Raw genomic sequence first — 14,113 nt, 5'->3', positions numbered from 1 at the left:
TACATTTGGGCACAGGGTGTCTCGGTGTGTGCTGCCACAAAGCTTGGGGTCAGGCAAAGGCAAACACTGCTGGATGTTAATAAATAAGAAACAAGAGCTCTGCTTGAGTCTGCACCACGGGCTGCTCTTCCTGCACACAGCGCTCTGCTCTGTGCACCCAAGGAGATGCTCCTGTGGGTGAGCAGGCATGGGGTGCTCCCCAGCAGATGGATGCTCCAGGGGTGCCACCAGCATGGATGTCGCAGTGTAAATCCTGCCCGTGTCTGTGCCTGGCTCCTGCCTGGAGCCAGCGGGGCGGTGGGAGGAGGCGCTGGGATTCGTCTGCATGGCTCAGGCTTGGCTTGCCTTTCGGGATGCCGTGCTGCTTGTGCCCAGCCATCCGTGGAGCTGGCACACGGTGAGCTATCAGGGCAAGCACCGTGCTCTGCCCTGCCAGCATTGTGCCTTAGTGCCGGTGGCATCCAGGGCGGGCAGAGGGAGATGTGCTGAGCGGTGAACCCCGAGAGCTCCGTCACCCCCCGCTCCAGCAGGTAACCATGGAGACATCCGAATCCGAGGCATTGCCAGGCCCTGAGGAACAGCGAGGATGTGGTGGAAGGAGGACCCCAAGCAGAGGGAGATGGCTGCGGGGGGCTGTGCAGCACTAGGGGCCTTGCGGGTGCCCGGAGCACACCTGTGGGGTGCAGTGCTGTGAGGTGCAGCTGTGTCCCTACTGGCACCATCTCACAGCAACAAGGTGGGATAAATGGTGAGGGATGGGGCTGTTGGCATGCAGGAGTCCTATGGGGGTGACAGCATCATGTCCCTCTGTGCTCACCCATGTGGCCTTGCTTAGGTTGCTTTTGGGATGTCGGTGCTCTTGGTGTGGGTTGGGGGATTTCTGCACATCTCAAAAAGGGATGGGTTTGTGTGCACCCTCCCCATGGAGCTGGGGCAGGAACGTGCTCAGCAGCTCAGTGTGAATAAACCCCAGCTCTGCTGTAAACGAAGCACTCCTCTCTGGGAATTTCTTCCCTTGGCTTCATTCAGATTTAGTGATGAAGGCTTTAAAGAGACAGCAGCACCAGGGCTGGGAATGCACCTCACTGAGGGGCTTCGGGGTGCTTGGTCCTGCTGCTCCCCATCCCTGCAGAGCTGTGCTGTGAAACCAGAGTGACGTGACCGTCCCCAAATGTCCTGTGCCCCAGGTGGCATTGGCCCCAAGAAGGTGCTGCCTGCATGGTGAGATGCTGGGATTGCATAGTGTGTTTGCTCAGTGTGGGGATGGGGACAGCATTATGGTGATGCGAGCTGTTGGCTCTGCTGCAGCACCGTGGGGCATGGCACGGTGTTGTTGGGTGTCCTGCAGAGTGCCGGGGGTGTCTGGGGGTACGGGGTGCCCAAATGCAGTGCGTCACTTCTGGTGTCACAGGGTGGCAGCGATAGGACTGTGTCACCTGCAGCTTGCACTGGTGGGTGCTGGTGCCCGTGGGTGCCGCCCTACCACGGGAGGGCAGAATGAACCCTAGGAGGGAGTGCTGAGGATGATGCACGCTGGCGTTTTGTACGCTGAGACATGGCCTGGGGTCCCTGGCAGCTGGAGGTGAAGGGCAGGTGGGGCACAGAAGGATGAGATGGGGGGCACCGGGGCGAGCCTTGCGGGTTCCACAGCCCAGTATGGGGAGAAACGGCTCCCATTGAACATGGGCAGCCGGGCTGCGGGCTTCTGGTGCTGGGTGTGTGTGCAGGAGGTGGGCTCAAGGGGGAGGGGAGGTGTGCGCGCAGGGGATGTGCCGGGGCAGCGCCGGCTGTGTTTTGGCGGAGCTGGGCTCCCTCCCTCCTTTGTTATCCCCCGTCTGCCCCCTCCGCTCTGTGTGTGTGTGTGTGTGTGTGCTCGAGTTCTTTCTCCGATTGTCAGAATTTTCTTTTCCACTGTGTGGGCAGCAGACAGATTTTAACTGTCTCTATTTTCTCCTCTTTTTTTTTTTTTTTCCTTCTTCAAATTTCGCTTTCTCCCCCCCCTCCCCCTTTCCCTCTCGCCTTCCTCCCTTCCCCTCTCCGCCGTCTCTCCTCCCTCTCTCCCCCCCGCACAGCCGATGCCTCGGGCATAGCACGCAGCCGGAGCCAGCCATGCCTCCTGCCCCAGGTGAGCCCCCGCCGGCTCCCCGCTCCCATCCCAGCGCTGTCCCCGCTCCGTCCCCGCTCCCACTGCCACCTGTTGCGGACAGCCACCAGCTGCCCGCGGGGAGCCGCCTTCCTCCTCCTCCTCCGGGTGGACATTTCCTCCCTCCCTTCTCCCGAGGCTTTTGTCTCAGCCCGGCGGCCGGGGATGCTCGCGGCTCGGGGGGATTTTTCCACGCTTCGAAGGGACGGAGCCTGGGACAGGTGCGGGGTCACGCGTGGGAGCGCCCGGCACGGCCCTACTCGTGGGGGATCGCGGGGGGAGGGGGGGGAGGTCGGGGTTAAGTGTATTTTGAGGGGTGGTTCGTTGGGTTTGGAGGGTATTTCTGCAGGGGAAGCCCGGCTCTCAGAAAGTTTTTGTTGAAGTAGCCCGCGTGTGTGTGGGGGAGGAGGGGGGGGCTGCTCCGTGTGCTTAAGGTGGCTCGTGTGGGGCTCGCTGTTGTTTCCCCCCCCACACCTCAACCCCCGCCTCGGGGTTGCCATGCTGAGGGGGGGGGGGGTGTTTATCCCTGTGCCTGCTGTATGCTGAGTGGCTGGTATGGATTTGGGGGTCCCAGCCCCTTCATTTGACCCCATGTAGCTGAGACCACCCTGTGGGGGGACACACCAGCATGGGGTGGAAATCCAACCCCAATACCTCCCTGTAAGTGGGCTCTGCAGCCCGCACTGCTGCCTCTGGGCTCATCTCCCCAGCAGGCCCTGCTGTCTCTCACTTCCCCCCCCTTCCCAGGAGGTGCTGGTGGCAATGCTGAGCACTGGTCCCCAGAAGTGAGGTGCTGCACTGCCATGTTCCTGTAGAGCTCCGGATGCTCTGAGTTGCACAGCATGAGTCTGGGTGCTGGTGGCTCTCTGCCTGCCTGGGGGGGGACACCCCAGACAGCTGTATCTCACCTCCTTGTTGAGATAGCTCCTCATCTCGCTTGGTGGGAGATCTCATCCTGATTGCTGTGCCACGGATGGGGAGCTTTGGGCTCAGGATGCTGTAGGATGTAGTGATGCTCCTGGCTGGTGCTGCTTGGTGGATGAGGCATGGTGGTATGGAAGGTGCTGTCAGTGCTGCTGGCACCTTTGGCACGGCACCCCATTGAGCCACTGGAATCCAAGTGCTGTCCGAATGAGAATGGCTTTTGGAGGGGGTCTTTGAAGAGCATGTGTGGCACACAGTGGGCTGCTGGTGGACCAAGGGCTGGGATCCCTCAGGTGGTGCTGTTGGAATCTTGCTGTGTTGTGGCTTTCTGGGTGCATTGTGGATCTTTGTGTGTCTCAGGATCTGGGAGGTGCAGGAGCTGGTCGCAGGGTATCCCACACAGCACTGAGCCCTGTGTCTGCCTAGCTGAGCTTCCTCCCTCCTTGCAAGACCTGGAGCTTCCACGGAGTTTGTTCCCAGCACTTTGGGATGCATGTTGAGCACCCAGAGGGTTCCCTTGGCCATCGCACAAGGTGGCATAAACTCCCCTCCAGCTGAGATGCTGAGTGTTGCCCATCCAGCTCCACTTATTATGTGCGTGCTGGAGCTGAGGTGCAGACAGAACCTCCACCCAGTGCTGCTGGGGATGCCGAGGTCTGAGCACGTGGGGGAGCTCCCGGCCGGTGCTGCCCGCCCCCCCCCCCCCCCCCATCCTCAGGACCCCTCTGCGACGCGTTGAGTCAATGCACCCACCCACTGCATCCAGCACTGAGTCACCGGCTGTTCATACATGGCTGTGAATCACTCACACACAGCCAGGCTGATGGCTTTAGTGACAGCTGGAGGGAGAAAACAATCCCCTCTCTGCCCCAGCACCGCTACCAATGCCACTGAATGCGGTGACCCCACAAAACTTCAGTGAGTGGCACCATGGTGACAGTGGCTGGCTGTTGTGTGTATGTACTGCAGTTAGGCTGGGGTGCAGATGGCAGCGAGGATGCTCGTAGCCTGAGGTGAGAGGCTGGAGCCATTCCTGAAGCACACAGGAGTGCCATCCTCTGAGGGGTATGGATGGGATTGGGGTAATGCATGCAGGGTCAGCTGTACCCTGCCTATAACCCGTGTAGCTGAGGAACGGAAACCCACCCCAGTGCTCTTCCTCTCCCCATCCCACTACCACAGCTGTCAGAAAAGAGAAATCTGGCCCTGCTGGGCTGCTCCTCTGCTTGTGCTACTGGTAGCAGATGGTGACCCTGGGTGGAGGCTGCAATGCTCTTTGCTGCCCTGCTGGATGCTGCCCCTTGGCACCGGAGGTGGCTGTTTGAACCTTGGGGATGATGCTTATTAATTAACCTCCTCAACAGGCTTCCTGGTGCTGCATCCCTTGCGTGCTGCTTTTCTTGGTGCTCCTACAACCCCCTTTCCTGCTCCTCCCTCTCCACCAGGCTGGCTCCCCACAGCCATCCCCTCCTTCCTTCCTGCTCCCCGCTGCCGGAGCATCTCAGAGATGGCAAAAGAGGGAATGGTTTCTGAGTGCTGCATTGGGCTGGGCAAGGAGCAACGCACTGTGGTCAAAGGAAACCCTTTGAGCTTTGTCCTGTGCTACACGTTGGCTCAGGAGGGACCACTTCTCCTTCGCTGTGTCCCGGAGCACACCCCTTCCAAGCAAATCTCAGGTGTTCCATGTGGATTCTCAGCTCTCTGAGTGCTGGTGCCTGCTGTGAGCACCAAACCAGCTCCGAGGTGTGAGCAGCACCTCCTTACCAGCAGCCCTGTTCTTGCATTGCCAGCCTGACCCCCAGCTCCGTGTTGCACTGAGGGCACAGATCCCAACCCGTGCTCTGCAAAGCCTCTGGGCAGGCCCAGGAGCTCAGCTTTGAGCTGTGTCTTACAAGCAGTGAGCACCCCGGGGGTCCTCAGCCCTGTCCAGCTTCACACAGTGAGTTCTGATTGCAATCTCGTGCGCTGGGGAACAGCATGCTGGAATGAATGGGAGTCGTTCAAGACTGCAGCTAATTACTGTCATTAACTGAGCAACAGTTTGGGTGACTCTTCTGCTCTGCATGTTGGATCAGCCCAGCAGCATGGGGGGGGGGGGGGGGGGGGCGGTGTTCCCCTATGGGGCTCCTCTTTCCATCCATGTGATTTTTGGAGATGGAACGTAGGGAAGCAGCAGCACTGAGGTGTCTCTGTTCAACGCAGGGATTTTTCCTCTTGTTGGGTCCCCCCCAGCTTCATTTCTGCCACATCAGACAGCCGTACTTGTGGGTTGATCAGCTCCTTACGAAGCAACGTTAAAAAGAAATAGATCTGTTTGCAAAACACATCCCTGCTGATGCTGAGCCTGGTGATGTGGGCTGTGCGCACAGTGTGCTGCCGGCACCGGGGGTATTTATAGAGCCCAGGTCTGCAGGTTCCCCAAGGCCTGGTGCTGGGTTGTGTTTACATGGATCCTCATCTCTGCATGGATTTGTAAATCCTTCTGTGCCTTTCTCCCTTCCCTTTCTCCTTGCAGGGTGTTCAGCATCCTATAGCTGAGGGAGGAAGGAGAAAATCCCCCTGGGGGTGCAGCTCTGTGGCACAGAGCCTGTGGGCACCGTATCCACGAGGGAAGGGTCTGTTGGTGCACAGCAGGGCAGCTTTGCATGAGGTGAGGAGAGGGCAGAAACACCGTGTGCTGCATGTTGGAGGAGCGAGCTGAACGTGTGAAGGATTTGAGGCTGCAAGGCATGTTTTTCCTCTGGTGGATGTGACATAAAAAGCAAAACTGAGTCGGAGCGTGTCTGCTGGCTGGGATCAGGCGCTCCCACCTGCTCCGTGTGCTGTCTCCCCCCCTTTCCCTGCCTTTCCCAGTGCCGTCTGCCACCACCCTGCATGCCCAGCATGTGCTGCTGGGTGGGAGGGAGTGCAGCCCGTGGTGCTTTCACCCAGACCCTGCAGCTATTGCGGTGTGCTGAGAGCTGGCTGTCACCGTGGTGCTCCTAGCGACAGTGTGGACCTACAGCCGTTCACCCATCCTTAGGACTTCTGGGTGGCTCGAGGAGAAACAGAGCTCTGAATTAATGCTTTCATTATCCAGGCTTCTTCCCCGAAGGCCGCTCGATCCATTTTTAATATCGGAGCTCTCCTGCATGCTATATCTCTTTTCTCCTGCTCTTGTCAGCCGTAGCATTCGGCTGGTGTCGGAGCTGGGGATGTAGGTGACATCCCTACCCCTCCGTGTGCTCTGTTGTGGTGCTTGTAATGGCACTGAGCTCTGTTTGGGGCCTTTGTGAGCTTAGGGGAGAGCAGAATAAGGGAAATGGAGCTCCTGGAGCTCCAGGTGGTGCTGAGGTGTTGGAAAACATGGGTTCCCTTCTGCAGGGATGGTCACTGCCCCCTCATGTGCTTTTGCTAACGTTACTTTGCGAATATCTTTGCCTGGGCTTTGGCCCCTTTCCTCCCTTCTTTCTTTCTTTTTGGGTTTCAGCCCCAGATCAATCCTTTAAAAGGAAGCAGGAGACTCTTTGCCAAGCATGCCACCTCTCCTCCAGCGAAGGAGCTGGAAGCATCGCACTAGGCTATGGAAATATGTAAGGAGGAGCTGGGAAGTGTCAGCCCTCCTGGCGTTCAGGTTTTCAGATCTGCCTCTGCTTTCTGAAACTCTTTGGAACCAATGAACCAGAAGGAGGTGGGAAGGAAGGGACTTGTATTGCCTTGTGGAGGCTGAGGTTCCCCCAGCTTCCCCTTGCAGACCCCAGGCTCTGTATTGGTTGTTGCATTGCTCCAGAGGGGATGGGCACTGGACCTGATTGGAGCCCCTGCGATCCTGTACCTCAAAGTGCTGGTGTTCCTTCAGACCTTAAATAACCCAAAGGAGTGTTAATTGTGAAGCACCGGCACAAAGCGTTGCTCCTTGGAAAGGTGGATAGTGCTCTACTTTGGGAGCATGGGTAATGTTCTTTGGGAACATCCAGGCTGGATGTGGCTCTGGGCAGCCTGGCTTGGTGGTTGGCAACCCTGCAGGTGGCACGGGGTGGGGTTGAAACGAGATGATCATTGTGGTCCTTTTCAACCCAGGCCTTTCTATGGTATTCTATGGTATTTTGTGGTATTCTACGAACACATACAGTGCTCTTCTTTGGGAAAATGGATAGTGTTGTTCTTTGGGAGCACAGATTCTGTTGTGCCTTTGAAAGGAAACACAACAGCAATCTGCTATGGGAAGGGTGGGTTTTCTTCCCTCCTCCTTCCTTTTGATTTAATAATTTGGCATTCACAGAGCGAGGAGTTTCTGAGAGATGGCAAGAAGATTTTTCTACTACGGGGGTTTCTTTTTCTTCTTGCTACAGCAGCAGCTTCAGAAAATCTCTCACTGCTGCTCTGCTGTTGGACGTTATTTCTTCTGGCAGATGGAAGTAGCAGGCTGGAGATGGATGCGCTCCGTTAGCCGCTTCAAGCAGCCGGTGCAGACACCGTGGTCCTCATCGCAGGCATTTTCAGAGCCATCCTGGTTTATTGAGGGCTTGGATTCCCAGCTGGAGATTGTGCACTGTTGACTTGGAGGCCCCCTGGCATCTTGCAGGCAGGAGACAGATGGGTACAGCACCCCAGTACTGCCCTGCTGGGAGCTCTATGGCTTGGGAACATGGAGCAGTCTCTTGTCCCGTTGGCTTGCTTTGGAGAGGAGAGTGTGGCAATGTGCCCAGAGACAGCACTGGTGTGTCCGGGACATGGAACACTGGCCTTCTGCAGGGTTATTGGAGCAGGGTTAAGCAAGGCACTGGGGAAAGAGTTGCCTAATTACTCACCTGGCTGTAAACAAGCAGCGTGCTGAAGCCTGCAGGCAGCCAGCACAAGTGGCATGGGGAAAATCAATGCTTATAAACTATTTAGGAAGGAGTGAATGGGCAAAGGGAGGCTGCCAGTGTCAGCACTGCTTGTTTCCCATGGAAGCAAACTACCAGTGCTGGCATTGGGCTGGGCCCACCTTCTCCATCCCCTTTGCTTCCTCACCATGCAATGAGTTCAGCAGTCCTGTGCGTGAACAACGAGATCTTTTCAGCGATGATAAGAAGACTAAATGCCGAAGAATAAAGCCTCCCGTTGCTCACCTCTAACACATCCCATTGTTTTAACCTCTCAGGGGTGCTGTGACTCCGTGCGCCGTGAATGTGATGTTTGCATGATGGTTTAATTGCCTTTGTGGCTCTGCTAAGCAGTGACACACGTTGTGGCGCGTGAGTCACCTCGGTGAAGGCGCCGCGGGAAGCGAGAACTTCTCCTCCTCACTTTTGCCAGGTTAAACGCTTGGTTGCTACTTCTGTTGTTGGGTTTGTTGGCAGTGGGGGGTGGGTCTTCCTCACGGGATGCTCTCCTCCCCCTGTTTGTGTGCCCGTCCTGCCCAGCTCCATCGCATAGCTTTATGTAAGCCAGAGCTTACTGGGGAAGCCATAGAGTGCAGGCTTCACGCCTCCTTGCTCTCCCCTCCATTTACTTTAAGCACTCTCCGTGCTCGTGTTCCCATCTGCTCCAGGTGCTGCAGGGAGCTGTGCCCTGCCAGCAGCGCTCCTGGGAGACCGCTCTATTTATTTTCCAAATCCTTCCCTTCCTGTTGCGCAGCAACTCCAAACGCACCCCGGCTCGTGCTGGCAGCTCCTGCTCCCCTCTCCTTTGCCTGTATTAGCAGGAGGGTGGTGGGAACCCACCCTGGTGTCACACAGAGCTCTTTGCCTTGAAACGAGCAGTCTCGAGTTGCCAGGTCAACCTCACTGCAAAGGGAATGAGGTGGTGGTGTGGCTGCAGCCCGCTCTCTGCTTCTTGTGTTCCTGGATGCCAGCCCACTGTGTGCAGCTGGGAGTTATCCTGAGGAATCCCATCTGTGCCCTTCTTTGGGAAGCAAACTCCTCAGGGCACGATCCCTGGCTGTGTGCTGCTCCCAGCACTGCTGCCCACAAATCACTCTCCACAAATCACTGCTCGCCTCTGTGTGTCCCTTAGCTTATCCCTGCGCAATTCTTTCCTGTGCACCAGGACACCTTGCTATCCCCTCCATCCAGAGGAGCTGCTTGCCTTGGTGCATGCTTGCATCCATACTAGCAGGGTTGTGGAACAGCTGCACGCTCCTGCTGTCACCCTCTCTTCCCTCTGCTTGCCCAGGAGGTGGGATGGGAAGTGCCTCAAAAGGGAGATACGGTGGCATTGCTGCTTAAACACAAGTTGGTGTGGGGCAGGGTTGCAAAGGATTCATGGAGCTCCTTGTGCACTGAGTGCAGTTATTAAGGTAAGAGGCAGTTACTTGGCTGAAGGTTTGATTGCTGGCACTGCAATGCAAACATTTGCACTGAGATACCCCAAAAAGGAATGTCCTCAGTAGAGGTCATCAGTGCTGCTAGGAACTCGTTGCTGTTGTGTAATTAATTGGTCGTGAAGGGAAAAGTGAAGTGTGTGGTGTGAGAGCCTGCAGAGCCTGTGTGCCCTGCTGCTGCTTTAATGTGACTGAAGAGTTTGGGGTGACACCTTGAATGAGGAGTGGTGATGCAGTGGTACGGTTGCCCAGGAGGTGGTGGGGGTCACAGTCCCTGGGGGCATTCAGGAATGATGGAGAGGTGGCACCGAGTGATGTGGTCAGTTGGGAATAGTGGGGTGAGTTGGGGTTGGACTTGGGGGTCTGAGTGGTCTTTCCAGCCTTAATGATTCTATGATTGGGTCAAGCCATCTGGCAGCAAGTTGCCTGAGGGTTTGGCATCCCCATTGGCTTTCCAGGTGCAGTGCAGGCCTGCTGTCCCCACCTCTTGGTCCGTGTCTCCATGTGGTGCCAGCAGGTGACTCAGGGAGTTGTCCAGGGCCACGGTTCTACCTCAATGGCTCCTCTGTTTTAGTGGCAAGCAGTAAACCCTTCAACACTCATTGCTTTCCCCCAAACTTTGCTCTAATCTCGATTTTCTGGTAATTGCTACGTGCCATGAACATAAGGACTCGTGCTAGGCAGCAGGAGTGCCTGGCATTGAGGGAGCACAAAGGATCTGGGCCATTCATCTTTGGGAATGCCAGCTAATTTCTCTTCTAATTTCTTTTAATTTCTCTTCTTTCCTCTCCCCAAATCTCCCAGGGAACTGATTGCGGTAGTTTGACACATGGCTCCCCCAAGCAGTGCTGATAATCTCTCTGCCCACGCCGTTTCCTTTGGCTTTTTTAATTACTAACCATCATTAACTGATTTTCTCCTGGGGCTGTTTGGACCACGGCTGGTTCACCCCTGCTGAGGGACCCCTCATACGTGCTTTGGTCAGGGATGTGCAGCAAGCATATCTCCATATCTCTCTTTGGCTTCCAGGTGTTTGCATCCCATTTTAACCCACTCGTGGCAAGTTGCAAGAAGGATTTCCCCCTTTTCAGAGCCAGCCACAGGCTGGTGGGAAGCAGGGCTGCAACGACGCAGCAGAAGCCACGTGAACGAGCGCGTTGCTTTTCCCATGAGCCGATTCAGTGTCCAAATAAAGTGGGTTTGTTTCAGGGGAGCTGCAGACTGGAGCAGGGACCACCTTCCCGCGGGTGCTGGCTGTCAGATGCTGGGCGCCGCGTCCTCGTTAGCGCGCAGCCTCGTCAGCTCTCCTTAACAAAATGTTCTGGCATCCTCCCGTCTCTGCTTGTCACTTCTCCGAAGGGAACGGGGCTCGTTCCCCTGGCAGCGTGAGCCCTGTTTGCCAGGCGAAGGCACAGCTAATTATTTCTATTTATTTCTTCTGACTTCCTCGGTGTTTCATTTGATGGCTCTGCTTGATCTTTTTCACTCTCCTCCAAACCTCAGGAGCGGCCAGGGCACAGAACGCATCCCTTGAGCTCATTGTGTGCATGGATTAAGCAAGCATGGGGCCTCTGCTCACATCCCTCTCATTTGGGGCTGGCTCTGCTGCAACCCTGGCTTGTTTTGTTATGTGCAAGAAAGCTGCCTGCCTTCGTTCCTTCCCAGTACCCAAAGAGATGCTCTGGAGAGAAGAGGGGATGTGGAGCAGCAGTGATAAACCAGACTAGGAGCATAAGTGAGGAAAGCAGTGTGAGAATCATACAATCATTAAGGCTGGAGAAGACCTCTAGGGTTAACAAGGCCAACTTTGGCCTATCACCACCATGCCCGCTCATAGAATCATTAAGGCTGACAAAGGCCTCTAAGATCCCCAAACACAACCCTAGCCCAGCCTTACCACTGACCACGTCCCCTCAGTTCCACATCTCCATGGTTATGGACACCTCCAGGGATGCTGATCCCACCACCTCCCTGTGCTGCTGCGTCACCACTCTCTGAGAAGAAATGTTTCCTAATATCCAACCTGAAATTGGTTAGGAGTTGGGTCCCAACCCAACTTAGGTGACCCTGATGTGTTTTTGCCCAGGAGAAACGAGACTTGCATGGATGCTCTGGAAGGAAGGGAGGGAATCGTGGGGTTGAATGCCTCTGAGCCTCCGCTGTCTTTGTGCCTTGCAGAGTGATGAGCTGTGCCCACTCTCAGGATGCTCGGTCTCAGCACGTGCTCCGTCAGCGCCCCGGGCAGGGCGGCTGAGCCGGCTGCATCCCCCCACTACGCGCTGGCTCTGCCCGAGGAGGAGATGTGGCGTGAACACCGACTGGCCCTGATGCACAGCACACAGTCCTGCAACCTGCTGGAGCCCCAGAGCCTGGCTGAGGTGCTGGTCTCACGTGCAGCCAGCTTCGATGCCCTCTACCAACCCCGAGATGCCGACGGTGACAGTGGCAGCACCTTGGACCTGGGGCTTGGCACCTACGTCCCCATCAGCCCCGATGTCATCAAGCGCCGTCGGGGAGGGCTGATCGAGCAGAGGGACATCATCAAGGCACACGAGGCTCACAAGATGCAGAGCACGCCGCAGGCAAGGAGGAAGGAGTGGGAGTAAGTAGGGGGATGGGGCTGCCAGGGTGGGAGAAGTGGTCACAGCTGTGTCACCCCAAAGAGCAGTTGGTGTCACCGGGCTGAGCTTCTAGGGTGCTTTCTTGGAGATGGAGAGGTAATGTGGTGCTGCACTGAAATCATAGGGCGTCCTCACTTGTGTCTGCCTAGCAGAACCACGAGGGTGGCACCTTGCCCCACTGCCACCCAGCTGTGCCCTCTCTTGGGGCTGGCACTGTTTGGCCAGACACTGTCAGAGGTGACCCACAGACATATGGGCTCCATGAGAGCGCTGCCTCATTATCCCCCGTGCCCTGCTGGAGCTGCCAGATGAATAAATCATGGGCAGGCAGGAAGCAGAGGGATGGCCTCGTTAATTGTCGACTGGCGGCATGAGTTGCTGCAACGGCTGCTCGCTAATTAACCGCCTGGATGGGGATGGCTGCAGATCCATCAGTGTGCAGGGAGGGGAACCCGGAGCCCTTTGGCACAGGGGCTGCCCTTGCACCGACTCCTGGGGGTGGGTTCTCTCCTTGTTTTGTGCTCTGGGGATGCACAGGAGGCCCTGCAGATCATGGATCCGTGGGCCCACCGTGGGGATGTACCCAGGTGCTGCGGCTCCTCTCTGAAACTAGATGGATGGCATGTAGGAGAGGAGGAAAATCAGATCAACTTCCTTATCTATAATTCTCTCTGTAGTGATGAGATTTAATTTTCTGGGGGGTGTGCAGCGGGTTGCTCTGGGGTCATCTGCAAGACCTGGCTCGGCGTCTCAGGTGGTGTATTAGGATAAAAACCCCATGGCGGGGGTGTTGCTGGGGGGTCTTTAGGGTCCCTTCTGACCCAACCGTTGTATGATTCTGTGAGGCTACGAGTCTGTCATTTATGGTGCTTCCATCCCTTTTGCTCTGTCACAAGGGACGTGAGCCCAAGGCATTTACCAGATCCCATTGTCCAGAGCCCCAGCCTGGTGCTCTGCCCTTCTTCCCTCTGTTATGTCTCAAGTAAGCAAATGTGGAACCTCTGAGGGTTTCTCCGTGGCTGTAGCTCTGGGTTTGTGCATTTTCCCCGGGACAAATAGAACAGAATAAACCGTGAAAAGGCGCAGGCTGTTGCTAGCAGCTCTCAGTGGCTCTTTACATCTCGACAATGTGAGATGCACGCTCTGCATCCCAGATTACCAACGAAACCCACTTCTTTTCCCATTCTTTTTTCTCCCTTGGTGCTGAAGGAGACAAAGGGCCCTTCGCTGCCGCTTGGCACCACCTGGGGTTCATTGGCTGTGGTGATGGAGGGGTGTGGGCACACCTGGGCCACCGGCGGCATTCCTGCCATAGGATGACTTGAGGTGCATTGGGATGGCTATAGGGTCACTCTCCCTGCCTGTTTTACCCCACAAGAGCAGCAGTGCAGGCAGCAGAATGAGCTGTGGATGCGCTGTCTCATTGCCTGGGGCAATGCCATATGGCTCTCGTTATGGTAATTCAGCCTCCAGCAGCAGATGAGCCCCGCATCCCTCCCAGGAGTGTCCCCCAGCCTTTATGGACACACAGTGGAACCGGGGGGGGGGGCTGTTCTCTGACCCGGGATGAACCTGGTGTCCTGGCAACGCCGCTGCATCCTCCCTGCAGCGCTGTGAGCCTGGCTTTGGGCACACCCTGCAGGAATTCCCTGTCGGAGTGTGTGCAGGCAGCGCTGCGAAGCCTCGCCTGTTCCTGCATGGAATTGCACTTCCACGTTGCTGTGAATGCCATCCTGCTTTCTGTCCGCGTTCAGCTCTCTCGTGTGGGTTGCAGTCCTTCAGCTCATCCTTCCCAATGCCTGAGGTGTTTGCTTCTGGAGGATACCAGCAGCTCCACCTTCTCCTGGCTCCTATGCAGGCAATGGGATTTTACCAAAGCTACCCTGCCTTGTTGTTTTAGGGATGGAGCTGGGCTTTCTGTCCCAGTTTCATGCATATAGCTGGGCTGCTGATGGTTTGATTTTTATGGGTGGGGTTGTGCTCAGCTAGGAGTTGGGCTGGGTGATGCCTAAGGGTCGCTTCCAATTTGGGATACTCTGTGATTCCATGATCTCTTCTCAGCCATCCCACTAGTGGTGTTTGCCTGATGGGATCCAAGGATATTCCCCTTGCATGGGGAGCCCAGCACAGACCTGCCTT

The 14,113-nt window shown here is 56.4% G+C and overlaps 1 protein-coding gene across 1 annotated transcript in view; it reads left to right on the top strand.

Moving 5' to 3' along the window:
• The first annotated feature begins 2,029 nt into the window (after positions 1 to 2,029).
• The window catches only part of CACNA1E (calcium voltage-gated channel subunit alpha1 E), an 83,253-nt gene continuing 71,169 nt past the window's right edge, over positions 2,030 to 14,113 (top strand). Inside the window, exons 1-2 of the mRNA XM_072342685.1 lie at positions 2,030 to 2,125; positions 11,532 to 11,955. Coding sequence (XP_072198786.1) covers positions 11,558 to 11,955 — 398 coding nt within the window. The 5' untranslated portion in view covers positions 2,030 to 2,125; positions 11,532 to 11,557. The remainder of the gene's footprint in view (positions 2,126 to 11,531; positions 11,956 to 14,113) is intronic.

Source organism: Excalfactoria chinensis, chromosome 8, assembly GCF_039878825.1.
Source record: "Excalfactoria chinensis isolate bCotChi1 chromosome 8, bCotChi1.hap2, whole genome shotgun sequence".
Taxonomy (NCBI): domain Eukaryota; kingdom Metazoa; phylum Chordata; class Aves; order Galliformes; family Phasianidae; genus Excalfactoria; species Excalfactoria chinensis.
Note: the sequence above shows the minus strand (reverse complement) of the source record. Positions and strands in the feature narration are given on the sequence as shown.